Below are 22,232 nucleotides of genomic sequence, written 5' to 3'. Positions count from 1 at the left end.
CTTTCTGCACCCCCAAAAACCCTCAATTCCGTTGCCCACATAAATCAGTCTCAATTAAACCCCACCTCCACTGTTTTATGAGGGATAGAACTCTCAGACTAACAACAAGCTGAGAAAATATTCTCATCTCCACCTTAAATAGGAGACCAACTGTTCTTAAATTGTGTCCCCTAGTTGTACTCTTGTCCACAAGAAGGGAAATTCAACCATTATCCACCTATACAAGTTCAGGAACTTGTATGTTTTGATAAGGTTACCTTGCGTTCTTCTAAACTCAAATAAAAGGCTCTTCGATCCAGGAATTAGGCAAGCAAACCTCTGATCTGCTTCCAAAGCAATCATATAGTTTTTTTCAAAATAGAGGAACTTTCAAAAGTTGATTGGGGATGCTATTCGCAAGTAAAGGGATGGTTGGGAATTGGGAGGCCTTTAAAAATGAGATAACAAGTGTTCAGAGGCAGTATGTTCCTGTTCGTGTGAAGGGCAAGGCTGATAGAGTCATAGTCATAGAGATGTACAGCATGGAAACAGACCCTTCAGTCCAAACCGTCCATGCCGACCAGATATCCCAACCCAATCTTGTCCCACCTGCCAACACCCAGCCCACCCTTCCTATTCATATACCCATCCAAATGCCTCTTAAATGTTGCAATTGTACCAGCCTCCACCACATCCTCTGGCAGCTCATTCCATACACGTACCACCCTCTGCATGAAAAAATTGTCCCTTAGGTCTCTTTTATATCTTTCCCCTCTCACCCTAAACCTATGCCCTCTAGGTCTGGACTCCCCCACCCCAGAGAAAAGACTTTGCCTATTTATCCTATCCGTGCCCCTCATGATTTTGTTAACCTCTATAAGGTCACCCCTCAGCCTCTGACACTCCAGGGAAAACAGCCCCAGCCTGTTCAGCCCTCTCCCTGTAGCTCAAATCCTTCAAACCTGGCAACATCCTTGTAAATCGTTTCTGAACCCTTTCGAGTTTCAAAACATCTTTCCAATAGGAAGAAGACCAGAATTGCACGCAATATTCCAATAGTGGCCTAACCAATGTCCTGTACAGTCACAACATGACCTCCCAACTCCTGTACTCAATTCTCTGACCAATAAAGGAAAGCATACCAAACGCTTTCTTCACTATACTATCTACCTGCGACTCCATTTTCAAGGAGCTATGAACCTGCTCTCCAAGATCGCTTTGTTCAGCAACACTCCCTAGGACCTTACCATTAAGTGTATAAATCCTGCTAAGATTTGCTTACCCAAAATGCAGCACCTCACATTTATCCGAATTAAACTCCATCTGCCACTTCTCAGCCCATTGGCCCATCTGATCAAGATCCTGTTGTAAGTTAAGGTAACCTTCTTCGCTGTCCACTACACCTCCAATTTTGGTGTCATCTGCAAACTTACTAATCATACCTCTTATGCTCGCATCCAAATCATTTATATAAATGACAAAAAATAGAGGACTCAGCACCGATCCTTGTGGCACTGCACTGGTCACAGTCTGAAAAACAACCCTCCACCATCACCCTCTGTCTCCTACCTTTGAGCCAGTTCTGTCTCCAAATGGCCAATCCTCCCTGTATTCCGTGAGATCTAACTTTGCTAACCAGTCTACCATGGGGAACCTTGTCGAACACCTTACTGAAGTCCATATAGATCACTGCAGTTCAGGCAGCATCCAACGAGCAGCGAAATCAACGTTTCGGGCAAAAGCCCTTCATCAGGAATAAAGGCAGTGAGCCTGAAGCATGGAGAGATAAGCTAGAGGAGGGTGGGGGTGGGGAGAGAGTAGCATAGAGTACAATGGGTGAGTGGGGGAGGAGATGAAGGTGATAGGTCAAGGAGGAGAGGGTGGAGTGGATAGGTGGAAAAGAAGATAGGCAGGTCGGACAAGTCAAGGAGGCAGTAACTGAGCTGGAAGTTTGAAACTGGGATGAGGTGGGGGAAGGGGAAATGAGGAAGCTGTTGAAGTCCACATTGATGCCCTGGGGTTGAAGTGTTCCGAGGCGGAAGATGAGGCGTTCTTCTCTTCCGCCTCAGAACACTTCAACCCCAGGGCATCAATGTGGACTTCAACAGCTTCCTCATTTCCCCTTCCCCCACCTCATCCTAGTTTCAAACTTCCAGCTCAGTTACTGCCTCCTTGACTTGTCCGACCTGCCTATCTTCTTTTCCACCTATCCACTCCACCCTCTCCTCCTTGACCTATCACCTTCATCGCCTCCCCCACTCACCCATTGTACTCTATGCTACTCTCTCCCCACCCCCACCCTCCTCTAGCTTATCTCTCCATGCTTCAGGCTCACTGCCTTTATTCCTGATGAAGGGCTTTTGCCCGAAACGTTGATTTCGCTGCTCGTTGGATGCTGCCTGAACTGCTGTGCTCTTCCAGCACCACTAATTCAGTATTTGATTTTCAGCATCTGCAGTCATTGTTTTTACCTTCCATATTAGGCCAGGTATTAGAACTAGAGGTAGGTGAGCACTTTGGGGACAGTGACCACAATTCGGTGATTTTTAGTCTAGTGATGGAGAGGGATAAGTGTGTACTACAGGGCAAGAGTTATAGCTGGGGGCAGGGAAATTATGATGCGTTGAGGCATGACTTAGGATGTGTGGATTGGAAAAGTAGATTCCAAGTCAAGAGCGTAATTGATATGTGGAACTTGTTCAAGGAGCAACTATTGAGTGTCCTTGATAAGTACGTACCTATCAGGCAGGGAGGAAAGGGTCGTGTGAGGGAGCCGTGGTTTAATAAGGAGTTGGAATCCCTTGTTAAATGGAAGAGGGCGGCCTTTGTAAAGATGAGGCGTGAAGGTTCAATAGGGGCGATTGAGAGTTATAAGGTAGCCCGGAAGGACCTGAAGAGAGAGCTAAGAGCAGCAAGGAGGGGACATGAAAGGTCCTTAGTTGGTAGGATTAGGGAAAACCCTAAGGCTTTCTATAGGTATGTTAGGAATAAAAGAATGACTAGGGAAGGAATAGGTCCAATCAAGGATAGTAATGGGAAGTTGCGTGTGGAGGCTGAAGAGATTGGGGAGGCGCTGAATGAATACTTTTCGTCAGTATTCACTCAGGAACAGGACATTGTTGTCGATATGAATACTGAGGCACGAATAAGTAGAATGGATGGCTTTGAGATATGTAGAGAAGAGGTGTTGGAAATTCTGGCAAGGGTGAAAATAGATAAGTCCCCTGGGCCTGATGGCATTTATCCTAGGATTCTCTGGGAAGTAAGGGAGGAGATTGCAGAGCCATTGGCCTTGATTTTTGTGTCCTCTTTGTCGACAGGAGTAGTGCCAGAGGACTGGAGGCTAGCAAACGTGGTTCCCTTGTTCAAGAAGGGGAGTAGGGATAATCCTAGTAACTATAGGCCAGTGAGTCTCACTTCTGTTGTGGGCAAAGTCTTCGAGAGAATTGTAAGGGATAGGATTTATGCACATCTGGATAAGAATGATGTGATCAAGGATAGTCAGCATGGTTTTGTGAAGGGCAGGTCGTGCCTCACAAACCTTATTGAATTCTTTGAGAAGGTGACTAAGGAGGTAGATGAGGGGAAAGCGGTAGATGTGGTATATATGGATTTTAGTAAGGCGTTTGATAAGGTCCCCCATGGTAGGCTACTGCAGAAAATACAGAGATATGGCATTGAGGGTGAGTTGGAGGTTTGGATTAGGAATTGGCTCTCTGGAAGAAGACAGAGGGTAGTAGTTGATGGCAAAGGTTCATCTTGGAGTGCCGTCACTAGCGGTGTTCCGCAAGGATCTGTTTTGGGACCATTGCTGTTTGTCATTTTTATAAATGACCTGGAGGAAGGGTTAGAAGGTTGGGTGAGCAAGTTTGCGGATGATACGAAAGTCGGAGGAGTTGTAGACAGTGAGGAAGGATATGGCAGGTTACAGCGGGATATAGAGAAGCTGCAGAGCTGGGCAGAAAGGTGGCAAATGGAGTTCAATGTAGCTAAGTGTGAGGTGATTCACTTTGGTAAGAGTAATAAAAAGATGGATTACTGGGCTAATGGTAGACTACTTGGTAGTGTGGAAGAGCAGAGGGATCTTGGTGTCCATGTACACAGATCTCTGAAAGTTGCCACCCAGGTAAATAGTGCTGTGAAGAAGGCATATGGCGTACTGGCTTTTATTGGTAGAGGAATTGAGTTCCGGAGTCCTGAGGTCATGCTGCAGTTGTATAAGACTCTGGTGCGGCCGCATCTGGAATATTGTGTGCAGTTTTGGTCGCCATACTATAGGAAGGATGTGGAGGCACTGGAACGGGTGCAGAGGAAGTTTACCAGGATGTTGCCTGGTATGGTAGGAAGATCATATGAGGAAAGGCTGAGGCACTTGGGGTTGTTTTCATTGGAGAAAAGAAGGTTTAGGGGTGATTTGATAGAGGTGTACAAGATGATTAGGGGGTTAGATAGGGTTGACAGTGAGAACCTTTTTCCACGTATGGAGTCAGCTATTACAAGGGGGCATAGCTTTAAATTAAGGGGGGGTAGATTTGGACTGATGTTAGGGGTAGGTTCTTCACTCAGCGAGTCGTAAGTTCATGGAATGCCCTGCCAGTAGCAGTAGTGGACTCTCCCTCTTTATGGGTATTTAAGCGGGCATTGGATAGGTATATGGAGGATAGTGGGTTAGTGTAGGTTAGGTGGGCTTTGATCGGCGCAACATCGAGGGCCGAAGGGCCTGTACTGCGCTGTATTCTTCTATGTTCTATGTTCTATATATAGATCACATCTACTGCTCTGCCCTCATCAATCCTCTTTGTTACTTCTTCAAAAAACTCAATCAAGTTTGTGAGACATGATTTCCCACGCACAAAGCCATGTTGACTATCCCTAATCAGTCCTTGCCTTTCCAAATACATGTACATCCTGTCCCTCAGGATTCCCTCCAACAACTTGCCCACCACTGAGGTCAGGCTCACTGGTCTATAGTTCCCTGGCTTGTCCTTACCACCCTTCTTAAACAGTGGCACCAAGTTAGCCAACCTCCAGTCTTCCGGGACCTCACCTGTGACTATCGATGATACAAATATCTCAGCAAGAGGCCCAGTAATCACTTCTCTAGCTTCCTACAGAGTTCTAAGGTACACCTGATCAGGTCCTGGGGATTTATCCACCTTTATGCATTTCAAGACATCCAGCACTTCTTCCTCTGATATGTTCATTTTTCAAGGTGTCACCATCTATTTCCCTACATTCTATATCTTCCATATGCTGGATGACAAAAGAAACTGAGGCTTTGGACAAGAAAAAGGAGGCATATGTCAAGTAGACAGCTGGGATCAAGTGAATCCCTAAAGGAATATAAAGGTAATATACTTAAGAGGAAATCAGAAGGTCAAAAGAAGGACAAGAGATAGCTTTCGCAATTAGAGTTGAGGGGAATCCAAAAAGATTCTATAAGTACATTGAGTTCAAGAGAGTAACTAGGGAAAGAATAATGCCTCTGAAAGATCAACATGGCAGTCTATGCGTGGAACCGCAGGAGATGGGGGAGATACTGAATAAATATTTTGCATCAGTGTTTACTGTGGAGAAGGACATGAAGCTAGGGAATTTGAGGAAATAAACAGTGATATCTTGAAAACAGTCAATACTACAGAACGTTATAGAAGTTTATTAAATCATGAAGGGCATGGATAAGGTTAAAGTTAAGGTCCTTTCCCCAGGATAGGGGAGTCCAAAAATTGAGGGCATAGGTTTAAGGTGAGAGGGGAAAGATTTGAAAGGGATCTAAAGGGCAGTTTTTTAATGTAGAGGGTGGTGCATGTCTGGAATGAGCTGCGAGAGGAAGTGGTGGAGGTTAGTACAATCACAACATTTAAATGAATCTGGATGGGTATATGAATAGGAACAGTTTAGAGGGATATGGGTCAAATGCTGGCAAATGGGACTAGATTACTTGAGGATATCTGGTCGGCATGGACGAGTTGGACTGAGGGTCCGGTTGTGCTATACATCTCTATGGCTCTAAGAGGAGATGCTGGGGATCTTAAAACACAAAGGTAGATAAACCCCTGGGTCCTGATCAAGTGTTTCCTAGAACTTTGTGGGAAGCTAGGGAAGAGATTACTGGACTCCTCGCTGTGACATTTGTATCATCAATAGCCATGGGTGAGGTGCTGGAAGACTGGAGGGTGGTTAATGTGGTGCCATTATTTAAAAAAAGGCTGTGAGGAGAAGCCTAGGAACTATAGACCAGTGAGCCTTATGTCAATAGTGGGGAAGGTGTTGGAGGGGATTCTGAGGGACCTGATTTACATGCATTTGAAAAGATAAGGACTGATTATGGATAGTCAAAATGGCTGTGTGCATTGGAAGTTGTCTCTCTAACTTGACGGATTTTTTGAAGAGGTGACAAAGAAGACTGATGAAGGCAGAACAGTGAACGTTATTTACATGGACTTCAGCCAAATGTTCAACAAGATTCCACATGGTAGACTGGTTAGTAAAGTTAGATCACATGGGATCCAGAGGAACTAGCTAATTGGATGCAAAATTGGTGAAGGTTGGTGGTAGAGGGTTGCTTTTCGAACTGGAGGCTTGTGACCAGTGGTGTGCCACATGGATCAGTGCTGAATCCACTGCTTTTCATCATTTATATGAATGATTTGGTTGGTAAATTTGTAGACGACTCCAAAATAGGAAGTTTATGTGGACAGCAAAGAAGGTTATCTCAGAGTACAACAGGACCTTAATTAGCTGGGCCAATGAACCATGGAATGCCGAATGGAGTTTAGTTTAGGTACATGTGAGATGTTGCAGTTTGGTAAGGCAAATCAGGGCAGGACTTATACACTGGGGAGTGCTGCAAACAAAGAGACCTGGGGTGCAGGTACATAGTTCCTTGAAAGTGGAGTTGCAGGTAGAAAGGATGGTGAAGGCGACTTTGGCATGCTTCACCTCATTGGTGGGAACATTGAGTGTAGGAATTGGGAAGTCATGTTGCGGTTGTACAGGATATTGGTGAGACCACCTTTAGAATACTGCGTACAAATGCAGTCACCCTTCTCTCGGAAGGGTGTTAAAAAGATAAAGAAATGGATGTTGCCAGAACTGAAGGACTTGAATTATAGGAAGAGGCTGGGGCTTTTTTTTTCCCCTGGAGCATCGAAGGCTATGGGGTGACCCTAAACAGGCTTATAAAAGCATGAGGGGAATGGATAGGGTGAATAGGGCGAATACCCCCAGGGCAGGGGAGTCCAAATCAGGAGGACATAGGTTTAAAGTAAGAGCAGAAAGATTTAAAAAAGGACCTGAGGGCTAACTCTTTTCATGCAGTGGGTGGTGCACATATGGAAAGACTTGCCAGAGGAAATACCAGAGCAGGTACTTACATTTAAAAGGCAGCTGGATGGACACATGAATAGAAAGGTTGAAAGGGATATGGGCCAAGTGGTGGAAAATGGGATTAGGTCAGATTGGGATGTCCGGTTGGCACAATGAGTTAGACTGAAGTTTGCTATCTGACTTAGATTAAAACTGTATTCCAGATGTAGTTTACTCAAGGCCCTATTATACTTCAAACTGTTTGTATTAGACAACAACATTCCATTTGCCTTCCACATGACTTGATGTACCTGCATACTAACGTTGTGAGATTCATGTATCCATAACTACTACCATTAAATAATAATAATAAACCTTCTTAGGACATCTAGGGATAAAGAAATAGCAAGCCTTGCTAAAGATTCTACTGTCTAAGAATAAGCAGACAAAAAACAGATCAGGGCTCTACTGAGGGGAATTTATGCCACAACAAGAGCTCTTAAGAATGGGGAACAGCAGCGTAATGATTATGTTACTGGATGAGTAATTCAGAAGCCTACATGACTGTCCCAGAGACATAGTTAAAATCCCACTGCTGCAGCTGAGAAATTTAAATTCAATTAATTAAGCAAATTTAAAATTAAAAAAACTAGCATCAATAATCATGACCATGAACCTATTGGGCTGTTGAAGACTCAACAGGTTCATAAATTTTAATAGAGAAAGGAATCTAACAGTCTCACCTGGTCTAGCTTATACATGACTCCCACACTTCAGCAATGTAACTGACTCTTAATTACTTTTGAAATATCCTGGTGGTGCCTCAGTTGTTCCAAACCAATACTTGCACCTTGGTTAAGACAGTGGTTCACCACCACCACCTCATATGCAGATAGGGATGGAAGATAAATATTGGCCCTGCCAACAATACCCTGATCCGAACAACAAATAAAGGGAATACCTCCAGGAACCAGGGGAAGGCCCTCCCCCCACTCATGCTCGTTGATGTTTTTGAGCATGCGATCTTTCAAATGAGACCTTGAGGGAAGATCCTGCCTGCCCTTTCAGGTAAACATTGATTAATAGACTGTTATGACTAATGTGAGAATCGCTTGTTGATCAACTCCATGGATTAGTTTGTTAAAAATATATTATAAACTATGAAGCAGACATTACAGCAAACCAACTTCTGTGTATGTGTGCAAATCCACTGAAGATTAACTGTCAGGCAGAATCACAATACTGTATACATAACAGCCCACAAAGTTCTTCAAGATGAACTCCATTAAAGGCAAAGTACATAAATAACAATTATAAAAACATGTCAAAGAAGAGCAGAGAAAAATATCCTGATTGATGCTTATCCTTCAGTTTACATCGTTAAACACAGATTATATAACTAAAATATATGATTAGTAAGTCTGTGAATGATACCAAAATTGGTCATGTGGTGGACAGTGAAGAAAGCTATCCAAGAATACAGAGAGATCTTGATTAGCTGAGTCAATGGGCTGAGGAGGGCAGATAGAATCTAATGTAGATAAATGTGAGATGTTGCATTTTAGTCAGGCAAACTAGAGCAGGACTTGTACAGTTAATGGTGGGACCCTGGATAATGTTACCAAAAAAAAGACATGGGGTGCACATATACATAGTTTCTTAAAAATGGCATCACAGGTGGACAGTGGTGAAGGTGGCTTTTAGATATTGGGACACCATTTTGCAGCTGTGAGGTCACTTTAGAAACATTATGTATAGTTCTGGTCATCCTGCTGTCAGAAGGATGTTATTAAACTGGAAAGGGTGCAGAAAAGATTTACAAGAATGTGACTGGACCTGGAGGGTTTGAGTTATGAGGAGAAGCTGATAGGTTGGGACATTTTTCCCAGGAGCATAGGCAGTTGAGGGGTGATCTTATTGAAGTTTATAAAATCATGAAAGGTATAGATAAAGCGAATAGCCAAGGTCTTTTCACTACGGTAGAAATGTCCATAACTAGAGGGCATAGGTTTAAGGTGAGAGGGGAAATATTTAAAAAGGATCTAAGGGACAATCTTTTCATACAGGGGGTATTTTGTACGTGGAATGAACTGCTGAGGAAATGATAGAGGCAGGTACAGTTATAACACTGAAAAGACATTTAGACAGGTACATAAATAGTAAATGTTTCGAAGGAAAGTGGCCAATTGCAGGCAAATGGGACTGGGAAACCTGGTCAATACGAATGAGTTGGACAAAAGCATCTGTCTCTGTGCTATATGACTCAATGGCTCGGTGCTGTTTGTGGAAGCATGCTGTGTTGAAATTGGCCGCTGTGTTCCCTACACTACATTGGTGAATACATTTCAAAACATATCTCAATGATGGTGAACCACTTTGGGACATGAGAGGTTTCAAATGGCTTTAGTGACAATTCTCACCATTACCATATGATCTCTGCATGTATGTGGACATTAGGTAAAAGACTGAACTTTGGAGAAGGCTCTTGCTCCAAAAGTGTTTCAATCATCATTGACAATCACTCGCTAACAACTATCATTGTCAACATAGGAAATTCTGTGTCACAGATCATGGGTTCCATAATTCTTACTGTAGCTAAATGAACCTGATCCTAGAGCCACATCTACCACAACAGATTTGGGAGGAGTTTCTGGAGGTGACATTGGTCCTCGGTCCTGAGATCATTGGCATTCCATTTTCTGGTTCTTTTCTGATTTTTTCTTGCCAATGTGTGTTCTCAAAGAATTGCACCCCCTCATACTGGGGTTTCCTCCAAGTTGGTTTCTTCTGAACAAGAATGTCCAATGCATTGATATATGCATTGCATTTCTTGAGGAAAGAGTTCAGGGAATCTTTGAAATGCTTCCTTTGTCCCATTCGAGTGCTTTCCTTGAGCTGAGTGAAGATTTGCTATGAAAGTTAGAACTCAGGCAAACCAATGTGGCTGGCCCAGTGGAGTTGGTTTCAGGTGACCACTGCCTCAATGCTGGTGTTGCTAGCTGCTTCATGGACACTGATGTTTATATGCGTGTCCTCCCAGATGATGTGGAGAAACCATCTCAAACAGCATCGATGGTACTTCCCAAAGGTTTGAGGTTGCATCTATACATAGTCCAAGTTTCGGAGCCATTTTGATGAGCTGGAAAGGGGGATTCTTAAAAATGAGTTGCTGGAAAAGCACAGCAGGCCAGGCAGCATCAAAGGAGAAGGAGAATCGACGTTTCGGGCATAAGCTTATGCCCGAAATGTCGATTCTCCTTCTCCTTTGATGCTGCCTGGCCTGCTGCGCTTTTCCAGCAACACATTTTTAAGCTCTGGTCCCCAGCATCTGCAGTCCTCACTTTCTCCTGGAAGGGGACAGCACAGATGTCATGGTCATCGAAGACTCTTACTCTTCGGCACCCGAAAGTTGTGCTCACAGACTGGATACAATGCACATAGGTGCAGCAGATAATCAGGAAGGCAAATACAATGGTGGCCCTTGTTTCAAGAGATTGGAACGTAAGAGTACTGCGACTCTACAAGGTGCTAGAGAGACTACATCTGGAGAACTGATCTCCCTATTTAAGGAAAATAAATCATTTCACAGGAGGCATGATAGTGAAGGTTCACTAGCATAATCCCTGGTATGGAGAAATTGTCTTATGAGCAAAGATGAAACAGGTTGGGTCTCTACCCACTGAGATTTAGAAGAATGAGAGGTAATCTTATAGAAGCATGTCACATTCTTAAGGAGCTTGACAGGGTCAATGCTGAGAGGATGTTTCCCCTCATGGGAGAGTCTAGGACCAGACAGCACAGTCTCAGAAGAAAGGGGCGCCAATTTAAGGCTGAGATGAGGAGGAATTTCTTCTCTCAGAGGGTCGAGTGTCTTTGGAACTCTTTCCACAGAAAGTTGTGGGGACAGAACCTTTCTGCATATGTAAGGCTGACATCGATAGATTCTTGATCAGCCAGAAAATCAAGGCCATGAGGAAAAGGCAGGGAAGTCAGATCAGCCATGATCCTATTGAATGGAGAAGCAGGTTCAAGGGACTGAACAGCCTACTCCTGTTCCTATTTCTTGTGGTCTTATGTTGAATCTGCACATTGATGTTAGCCTTAGATGAGAGGTAGCTTCCCAGATGGAGAAAATGTTAGGAGGATTTCTCCATTGATCATAATGAAGGGACGGAGTGGAGTTTGATCTGGGACAGGTTGGTAAAGGAATTGAGTTTTCTTGAGGTTTACAGTGAAACCAGTTCTTCAGTATGCCTCCTTGAATTATTCAGCGAAGCTTGAAGATTCTCTTCCAAGAGAGCAGACTGGAGCATTAATCTTGGGCACAAAATTGCATGGCTAGGGGATCTAATTACAAGTAAAGTTAGTGACTATATACAGAGGAACTGAGGGAGGTAGGTACATTTATATAGGTCCTCTCATGACCATGGGCTCTACCAAAATGTTATAACATATTACGAAGGGAGCAGGGGAGCTCTGTCCATCATTCTAGCCGATGTTTATCTCCCAGTCAGCATCATTGAGAATCCAGCTGGACTGTCATTGTTTAATGCTTTGGATTGGGCTCATGGAGGAGCCTTTGCCTTTGGGGAAGCATCAGTACAACCGCATCCCAGCAAGAGTCCAAACCACCAAGAGGGTTAAGGACAGATCAAAGGTAAATAAACACAATAAAATACACTGGTATGGAAAGGAAATGCATTATATGGTTAGAAGTTGAGCTTTCAATCACACACAAACTCTTTCTGCCTCATGTACATCTGACAGGTTTTAACCAGCTGCAACTTTTCACAGGGACTATTATAAAGACATTTGGCAGCATGCTTCATAGCTCCTCTCCTAACATGCAGAGGGAAAGAAGAGATTTCCCATCAAATATTGGAGACTACTTAAAAAACAAAATTACTGATGTCAGAAAGGATGCTTAAGAATTGCCCTAAAGGCAAATGCATCTGTTCAGCACCATAGTAAGTACCTTCACTTTACAGAAACATAGATACTGGAAGGACTCAACACGGAACTGTCATCTCTCTGGCTTACAGAGGTATTACAGCCAGTTTTCACCCTGCAGCCTTCACAATAAGCAATTAAATGTAATTGACCTGAAATGTTAACTCTGTTTTTCTCTCCACAGATGCTGTCAGACCTGCTGAGCTCTGCCAGTATTTTTTTGTTTCTGCTTTAAATGATTAAATAGTATGTTTTAGGCGTTGAATGCGGTATAAATGCTAACCAAGACATCAGGAAGAAACTGCCAGTGCTTCTCCTTTTAAAGCACGTCAAAAATATTAGGAATGTTCCAAGGTTGCAAAAGGAACTATTATAAATGCAATCCCTCTTCACTTCTCAGTGATAAATCCTTTTTATACACACTTGCTCCATTTCCTTACTGGTGGATTATGCAGCCTACAATCTGAGCTTTGATCAAAATCTCCTGCACCATCAAAATCTACCCAGGAATGGACTGCAACAATATATTACTGACAAGAATGCATCACATGCCAGCCTCACCTCTCCCCACCCTGCCACAGACGTACACTGTCAAGGCCAATCACTGTTGAATGATCAGCATTAAGAATCCCAGCTTAGTTTTCCCCCTCCGTAATGGAGTTCAATGAGTTTGACTGCAGTACTTTCACTGCTGTTCTGGCTGAGATCAGCTCACTCATCATAGGCAGAGGTTAAGCTGACCTTCCCAATCTGACTGGCTCATTGCACCATTGGATTTCACCAAAAAAAAAATCTTCACATCACGTTTCTGATAACCTACCCAACAATACATTTAGCTAAGAGCAGCTAAACCTCCCACTCAGCTGAGAATGGTGAGCTAACCTACCATACCCAATCACCTGCTGCAATGTGTAACAAGCTTACTATGATGGTAAGTCAGAAGGTGCATATATGACAATGTGTCCACATGAGTGTCCAGAGAGACAGAGACAGAGAGAATGAATTAGGCTTGAATGTTAGACAAAATATGAGCAGAGTAGGCCATTTGGCCCTTCTAGCTAGCTCCTTCATTCAATATAATCATCGTTGATCATCCAATCATTACCCCATTCCTGCATTTTCCCCATACTGACTCCTTTAACCATAAGACTGATATCTAACTATACGCCCTCCAGGGTTGCATAGCTGCCTTTACACATGAAGGAGGAGTGAAATACCAGAGGATGGCTGACTCCTAGGGAACTTGGCAACACTCCCAGAAGAAAGAAGAAATTAAATACAAAAAACAAACTGATGGAAAATGCACAAATATTCAAATTCACCTTTTCCTGAGAGTTGACTCGCAGACTTTGACCACACGAATGACTTCTTTAACAGTTCGCCTGAAATCGTGCATTCTAGCAGCAACCAAGAGAGCTGGAAAACACATCCAAATTCATTCCCCAAAGACTGGAAAGGAAACCTCATATACATAACATACACACGCACACAGTCAGGGGAAGGCTGATATAGGCAGACAGAGGCACAGACATGAGAGAATCACAATCCAAGGAGACCAACTGCAGGCATCTTCAAATGGAGATTGTGTTTTATTTTATAAAAAAGATCAAATAACATTAAAATATAAACCAAATTGAGTGAGTCTTACTCCAAATAGGTGGGAGCTCACAGCTCTGGGTACATATGCCTCCTAATATGCGACTTAGTTTTAAAATATCTTTTTACTGGCAACATACATTTACCCTTCGGGAGAGACAGACATAGAGAACCTTTAGCATGTTGTCAGGGCTCTGCCATTCCACTCAAGTTGATAAGAGAATTGTTCATCAGTGAGCAATGATGAACTGTTCTCCGTGTCAGGGTTTCTCCTTCACACAGGACGAAGGCCAGATCTCTGCTGAGACAGCATGAGCCACATTAGATACTTCGCAGGTTGAAATTTGTGAACATAAGCTAGAATCTTGGCAATATCGGATGCAGAGAGTTGGTACGTTAACAAGGTAGTCAGTCAAGGTATCTCAAACAATTTGAACAGCACTCAAATATCCAAGAAACCACACAAAATAAATTACTTTAACTCTTTGTAGTCTAAATAGAGAATTCTTACTTATCCTGCTGAACTAGAAGTGCACTCTCCCTCTTCATCACAGGCCCGTCAAAATCAGAGACATAATGACAAACTGTGGGCCAAGGTAACACCCTTGCAACCCATGACTCCATGGCAATGCACCATCACTGCCAAGCCTTACTGCCTTTACCCAATTGTTCTCTTCTCCCAGTGGTGTTGGGTACGGCTGGGATATACTTCAACAGGTGTTTGTCACCTTCCAGTGTCTCCTCCGGCTAGTCCTCTTGAGTGTGCATTGGGGGGACCATTTCATTGTCAGAGGAAGGCGTCATGTGCACACTTCTCCATCGGGTACAGACACTTTAAGCTGAGAGGTCAGACTGATCAAAGCTGACTCAGGCAACAAGCCAGGTAACTGGAGCAATGGAACTTCCTTCTTTGTGGACAGAACAGTTCTCTCGCATAGTCATGTAACAGAGGTGATGAAAGCCCAGAATCTGAACGGCAAGGTATCTCAACTCCCTACAGGGTAGGTACTGTAGACCCACTGGACTCTCCTCAGAAAGCCTCCCTTGACTCCAAACTGTATACTCATCTAACCCATGCTCCTGAACATATGGAAAACACAAAAATGTTGACATGCATGCTATGGTATTAAACTGGAAAAAGTGCAGAAGAAACTTACAAGGATGTTGCCTGGACTCAATGGGCTGATCTATAGGGAGAGGTTGGACAAGCTAGGACTTTTTTCTTTATACAGTGTAGGAGACTGAGGGGGGACCTTATCGAGGTGTATAAGATCATGAGAGACATGGATAGGGTGAATGCACTCAGTCTTTTTCCCAGGGTTGGGGAATCGAGGATTAGAGAGCATCAGTTTAAGGTTGGAGGGGAAAGAATAAAAGGGAACCTGAAGGGCAACTTTTTTTACACAGAGGGTGGTATCCATATGGAATGAGCTGCCAGCAGAAGTGGTTGAGGTTGGTACATTAACAACATTTAAAAGGCATTTGAACAAATATATGGATAGGAAAAGAGTAGAAGGATATGGGGTTAGCATGGATAGGCATTTTGGTCGGCATGGACCAGGTTGGATTAAAGGGCCTGTCTCTCTGCTGTAGGACTGTATGACTCTATGACGTGCAATTTCCAACTGCACTGTTGATGCCAAGCAAATTTAGGGCAAACCCCGTAAATGAGAGATTTCTACCCAGGCAGCATGGTGCTTTTCCACTCAGCTTCTGGAGATCAGCCACAAGGTCCTTAAAGTGAGCAGTGCCGAGTCCACAGGAAATCTGGAATCTCCCTGAGACAGCTTCTAACATTTACAATTGACCAAATGGCCTGTTTCTGCACTGTAGGGATTCTATGATGTTACTGAAAAAGGGGCCTGATTGATGGAAGTGGTTCACATTAAATTTCAGTCCATGCAGATTTGCTAAAACTATTTAGTCTATACAACTGCTTTGGCTACAAAACTAACTCCTTCTGTGTGATTCCTTAGACATTTCAGCGCTGTTCAAATCATATGAGATATCATGACTGAGCACCTTACTGATGCATCAGACAAGCAGATGGAACACTGTTAATAGTTTTGTGCTCCTTATTGAAGGAAAGATATACTGGTTTTACAGGCAGGAGACAGTGAGGTCTGCAGATGCTGGAGATCAGAGTTGAGAATTTGTTGCTGGAAAAGCACAGCAGGTCAGGCAGCATCAGAGGAGCAGGAAAATCAATGTTCCGGGTTTACAAGCAGTCCAGAGAAGGTGCAGCAGGCTGATACTGGGATGGAGGGATTGTTGCTCTGGGGGAGGCTGAGCAGGTCGGGCCTGTACTCAATGGAATTTAAAAGGGGATCTGATTAAAATAAACAAAATTCTTTGAGGACTTGACAAGGTAGACGAGGAAAGGCCGTTTCCAGCTGTAGGAAGTCTAGGACCAGGGGGTATAATCTCAGAGTGAGAGGTGCCATATTTAAGACAGTGATGAGGAGGATGTTCTCCTCTCAAACAATAGCTAATCTGCGGAATTTCTTTTTATCAGAGCGCTGTCAAAACTGGGTCATTAACTATATTCAAGGCAGGGGCAGGCAGATTTTTATCAAGTAAAGGGTTTGAAAATGGATTTAGGATTATCAGATCATCCATGAGCTCATCGAATGGCAGAGTGGATTTGCTGAGTTCAATGGAGCTGCTCTATGGTCAGGCAGACTGCACGTGTGATCAGACTTCAGGTGTTAGAGGCCGTGCACTTGCATAAGCCCACTGGAATATAGGACAATCTCTTACCAGGTCTCGGCTCCTCCCTCCCTGCCACTTCTTCATCCCAGAATCAAAGCCAACTCCATTTCTGAACAGCATAGGCTATATAATAAAATGCCCATTCACACTGAGGACAAATTTAGTGTCCACAATCTCAGATCACCACAGTAAAAAAGGCTGTGGCAGAGAGCTGGCACAAAGACAGCCAGAATGAACAGGAGATTTAATTCGAAATATCACCGTTAGGAGGTGAATAACCAAGTCCAAGGACAACAATTTCTCCCAACTCCCATGCTCCTTTGGATACGTTGGGAAGGGATGAGAGGTAAACATGCACTGCATCAGTCAATCCAATCAGCAATTCCAGCAAGGTAGTGGTGGTGGTGGTCATGGTGATGAGGTGGGGGGGCATGGGGAGGAGTGGGTTGAAGACTATTGTGTTCAGTTGGCGGCAGGAGCGAATGCAGAGTCCCAAGTCTTGACAAAAATATTTTTCTAAAATTGCTGTTTCTGAACTTTCCATCAAAATTCCTTGATTCGGGATTTTAATGGAGTATTTAGATTTCTTTTTCTTGCCACTTGAATATAGTTTATGGAATTTTTGAAAACAGTCTGTGATCAAGAGAACAATGCAAAGCCAGTACCAAGTACAGAGTGCAGCTCCCACAATGCACCCCAGCCTAACCTTTAATGCAGTCATTGCTATTCCCTGCAAAAGCTATCCTGGAGGATGGAAGACTGCCAGTTTGGTGAGCTATTCAGGTTGAGAGGAGGCAGCAAACTGAGAAAATATCAGCCTGTGAAACTGAGGTGTGTTTCAACTTGCCAGGCCTAGAGGCAATTTATAAAACTTATTAATTACCCAAGCATCTTTCCCCTTGTACTTGCTTCTTGAAAAGGAAGGAATCTTACTGGTATTCTGCCAGTATTTGAAGTGACAGAGGTTTTCTTAAATAAAACAGTGCCCAGCCCACCACCTTTGCACGCACCCCTGATCTGTCTTCCACATTACAAAGGGCAGGCAATGCATCAGGCAGCCTGCCAACCTTTGTGCCTATTGAGGCCCTCACTTAGCTAACTGATTGCCTCAAGTGCCTCCACCACTATAAGAAGTGGTGAGGAAAGCTGTAGGAGGGGGATGGGAGCAGCACAGCAGCTTTCACTGCTCAGGATACCTCCTCTACGTGGTCCATCAAGAGCATACCCTTACCTCCAAACCATCACCACTACCAAAAGACCTTGTCACCCTCATTCCTCACTCCCCCAACTCAGCTTCTAAATCCAACAATACACAACTACTCTTCTGTCCCTTGCTGGTAAACAGTCTGAAAAAAGCCCCTCAGCCCATTGTGTCCATGCCAGTCAAAAACCAACTACCTGAATTTTCTAATTCCATTTTTCAGCACTTGGCCTATAGCCTTGCATACCTTGGCACTGCAAGTGTACATCTAAACCCCTGCTAAATGTTAGGAGGGTTTCTGCCTATACCACCCTTACAAGCAGTGAGTTCCATTTTCCCACCAGCCTCTAGGTGAAAAAGCTTTGCTCACATCTCATTTAAATCTTCCACCTCTATCTTAAATCTATGGCCCCTCCACAAAGAGAAATCTTTTATTCCCATCTATCCTGTGCCACTCATAATTTTATAAACTCAATCATGTCCCCTCAGTCTCCTCTGCTCCAAGGAAAACAACCCAGACTATCCCATCTCTCTCCCTGCTGGGGTCCTCCAAACAGGCCTGAACAAAATCCTGACTTACAACAAAGTCTAGGATCTATCACTTAATTATCTTCGGGGATTCTCTTTTCCAAAGAAAGGAGTTCTAGTTTTTTTCAATCTTTCCTGAGAGTTATACCCATCCAACAGCATTCTTGTATTTTGTGTTGCCAGTAGCTCTACACCCTTTTTATAATCTGGATACCAGAAATCACAGAATTCCAGGTGTGGTTTACCAAAGGTTCATTTAATTTTAGAGTTTGCAGGAAGAAAGTTGTTATTAATTTTTGGACAAGGATGAAGGTGAAGGTGTAGGTGAAAGTATAGGTAGGTAAGAGGGTATAAGCAAAGAAGTGGACAAGGTACCTGCCCCACATAGTCCAGACGGCCGCCGGCCAGTATGCATCCAGTCCCGCTTCATCCTTTGTAATAAACGGAGTGCTGTCATAGAAACCTCATGGTTCTTATCTCCAAACTCAAGCATATGGGCAAACCTTGGGATGTATAAACATGGATCTGTGGGAGAAGGAAGAAACATTATAATGAGGAGGGAAAGAACAGAAATCAAATGCAGAACCAAAGTGTGGCAGGGACAGTCAGAATCATCTCCAACCAAAGGCTCTTCTGGAAGACTGCTGCAAGGTGGAGTTTTCATAATCAAGTCTCCAACGACACCTAGTTTCTGATCACCTATTGTCAGATCTCTTGGCACATTCACACCTCATTTCTGTTGCTGTACAATGTATACAATTAAATTTTTAAATCCCTGCAGTGATTTTTCAGCTATCAAAGGTCTCTATATTTAGTTCCTCAGAACGTGTGGCTTTAAGGAATCTCCAAACATGTTCCTTTTCTGGTAAGCCCACATACAAATGTCTGACTCTGTCCACCCATTTGGCCCCACCTTGTCTCACTGAGTCAGGAGGCCCCTGCCTGCTTTCTCAGATGAATATTAAGGATTCAAACAGGAACACAGGAGTCATCTGCTGCATCAACCTATACTTATCCCTTAATCAACCCACAGCATCAGGTTAACTGACCATTTATCTCAGTGCTGTGCAGGGCTCGCAAGAACAAACTATCACGTTTTCTATGATCCACATCACTTCAAAAGTAACAAAAGTTGAACGCAAAGTGCTCTAAGAAACCCAAGGTCATGAAAGGTGCTACAGAAATTGAAGGTCATTCTCTCTTGTATCCTGGCTGCATAAACCTCCAGATATTAAATCTGCATAACCCTTCTTTGCTCATAGTTCCTTGTTCCAGAACAATATTTGCTTAGTCTCAAATGATATCCGACAGGACTGACAGATTTCTCTACATCTCTTTGCCTCACCAGTCTATAGCCGACTGAATTCCAACATTGAATCGAGTAGCTTTAGATCACAACCTCTTCCCAGGATAAACGGAAGGAACTGCAAATTCTGGAAATCTGAAACAAAAATAGGAAGTGCTGGAGAAGCACAACACGTCTGGCAGCATTTGTGAAGCAAAAAAAGTCTTTTCCATTTGTTTCATGTCCTTTCCTGATCTTTCCTCTCATTTGATTTGATTTATTTTGACTGTCACATGTACATACAGTGAAAAATATTGTATTGCATACTAGGAGACAATGGGGATTGCATACTAACCAGACAAATCATACCTACAAAAGTATATCAGGATAATGGAAAAAGAATGCAGAATATATAGTGTTACAGTTATAGAGAAGGTGCAGAAAAGGATCAGTTCTAATACATGAGAGGTCCATTCATTGGTTTGATAACAATGGGGAAGAAGCTGTTCTGGAACATGTTGGTACATATTTTCAAACTTATGTATACTCTGCACAACAGAAGAGTCTGGAAGAAAGTATAACTGGGGTGGGAGGAGTCTTTGATGATGTTGGTTGCTGTCCCAAGGCAGCAGGAAGGATAGCTGGGATCAATGGAAGGAAGGCTGGTTTTTGTAATGGACTAGGCTGCATTCATAACTCTCTGTAATTTCTTGTGGTCTTGGGCAGAGGAATTGTCATACCAAACTGTGATGCATCCAGATAGGATACTTTCTAAAGTGCATGTATAAAAATAGTTAAGAGAACCGACAGCACAGTGGCTCAGTGGTTAGTACTGCTGCCTCACAGCACCAGGGCCCGGGTTCAATTCCAGCCTTGGGCGGCTGTCTGTGTACAGTTTGCACGTTCTCCCAGTGTCTGTGTGGGTTTCCTCCGGGTGCTCCGGTTTCCTCCCACAGTCCAAAGATGTGCCGGTGAGGTGAATTAGCCATGCTAAATTCCCCATAGTGTTAGGGGCATTAGTCAGGGGAGAATGGGTCTGGGTGGGTTACTCTTCGGACAGTCGGTGTGGACTTGTTAGGCCGAAGGGCCTGTTTCCACACTGTAGGGAAACTAATCTAATCCATTGTGAAAGAAAGAGTCATTTCTTTGTTTTCTTTACATTCAGATGTCTATTATCCAACCTTTCCCACCTCATCTGGACAAAACTTTCGATTTTTTTATACGCTCTATTATCACTCCCTGTGGCTGTGATTCACCAGATCTTTTGTTATTTAATCTCTATTCCTTCCACCAATCACAGACTTTCCCTTTTGTTCTTCCTTACCCCCACCCTTTCACTTGCTCAAAATCTAATACAATTCTAACTCTTCCCAGTTCTGATGAATTGCCACATATTTGAAAAGTTAACTCAATTTATTTCTTCATGGAGTTTCTCCAGTGTTTGTTGTTTGGCTGGGTTTATGTGCAACATCCACTGCTAGGTGAAATAATAACCACAGGTGCAGAAACACAACATTGCAATTCTGACAATTACTTTCATTCAATCTTGCTTCAAAGTAAAAGCTTCCAACAGAACAGTACACATTAACCTTGCTTACAGCATGCATAAGGAATCTGTAGGGGGAAGTCACAACACTGGCTTATCCAAGTCTGTTTGCATTCCCCAGTGTTAAAGATTGGCAAAGTTCTTATTGAGTGAAACCTAATTTCTCTAAATTCCATGTAGCTTGTCACCTGATGTGAAAATTTAAAGAATTCAATACAGAAATTGTTTTCCTTTTGACTGTGTGATTTGTCATTTCATCAGTAAAATAAGCAACAGGTTTCAGTCAGGAGGAATTCTATGTTTGTGTGTATTTTTCTCACTGAAACTGCTTTGCAAGTGCATCTGCAATGTATAGATGGTCAATTTTAATACCAACACACTATCTCCATTTCTGTTTTTATTTCTTCTGCATCCTTCTCAATATGACTGCAGCTTTTGTCCAGGCCAAAGCAGTCCACTTGATTGACACCACATCCACTCCCTCCACCATCGACATGCAGTAGCAGTATTGTGTACTATTTACAGATGCACTGCAGAAACTCAACAAAGATCCTTAGACAGCACCTTCCAAACCCACGACCTCTTCCATTTGGAAGGACAAAGGCAACAGATACATAGGAACACCATAAATTGCATGCTCCCTGCCAAGCCACTCACTGCTGTGACTTGGAAATATATTACCATTCCTTCAGCTTGATCAAAATCCTGGAATTCTCTCCCTAACAGCATTGTGGGTCTACCCATAGCAAGTACATGGACTGCAGTGGTTCAAGAAGGCATTTTTGCTACCACATTCTCACGGACAACTAGGTACAGGCAATAAATGCTGGCCTAGCCAGTGATGACCACATCAGACAGTGAAAAAAAAATCATCTTCCAATATCTCTCAGTGCCAGGGACCCAGGTTTGATTCCAGTCTCGAGCGACTGACTGTGTAGAGTTTGCACATTCTCCCCACGTCTGCATGGAATTCCTCTGAGTGCTCCGGTTTCCTCCCATACTCCAAAGATGTGCAGGTCAGGTGAAATGGCTATGCTAAACTGCCCATATTGTTCAGGAATGTGTAGTTTAGGTGCATTAGTCAGGGGAAATGTACAGTAATAGGGTAAGGGAATAGGTCTGGGTGG

The 22,232-nt window shown here is 43.3% G+C and overlaps 1 protein-coding gene across 2 annotated transcripts in view; it reads right to left on the bottom strand.

The window, feature by feature from the left end:
- The window catches only part of brf1b (BRF1 general transcription factor IIIB subunit b), a 482,080-nt gene that overhangs the window by 172,894 nt on the left and 286,954 nt on the right, over window positions 1-22,232 (bottom strand). Inside the window, exons 1-3 of one of the 2 annotated variants that reach the window (XM_072568025.1) lie at window positions 19,620-19,707; window positions 18,650-18,799; window positions 13,560-13,653 (exon numbers count right to left, since the gene is read on the bottom strand). In XM_072568025.1, the coding sequence (XP_072424126.1) occupies window positions 13,560-13,653; window positions 18,650-18,767 (212 nt within the window). In that variant the 5' untranslated portion in view covers window positions 18,768-18,799; window positions 19,620-19,707. Of the gene's footprint in view, window positions 1-13,559; window positions 13,654-18,649; window positions 18,800-19,619; window positions 19,708-22,232 lie in introns of those variants that run through there. The other variant, XM_072568024.1, reaches the window with a different exon arrangement.

This window comes from Chiloscyllium punctatum, chromosome 4 (genome assembly GCF_047496795.1).
Source record: "Chiloscyllium punctatum isolate Juve2018m chromosome 4, sChiPun1.3, whole genome shotgun sequence".
Taxonomy (NCBI): domain Eukaryota; kingdom Metazoa; phylum Chordata; class Chondrichthyes; order Orectolobiformes; family Hemiscylliidae; genus Chiloscyllium; species Chiloscyllium punctatum.
The sequence above is the reverse complement of the archived record's forward strand: the minus strand, read 5'-3'. Positions and strand labels throughout refer to the sequence as shown.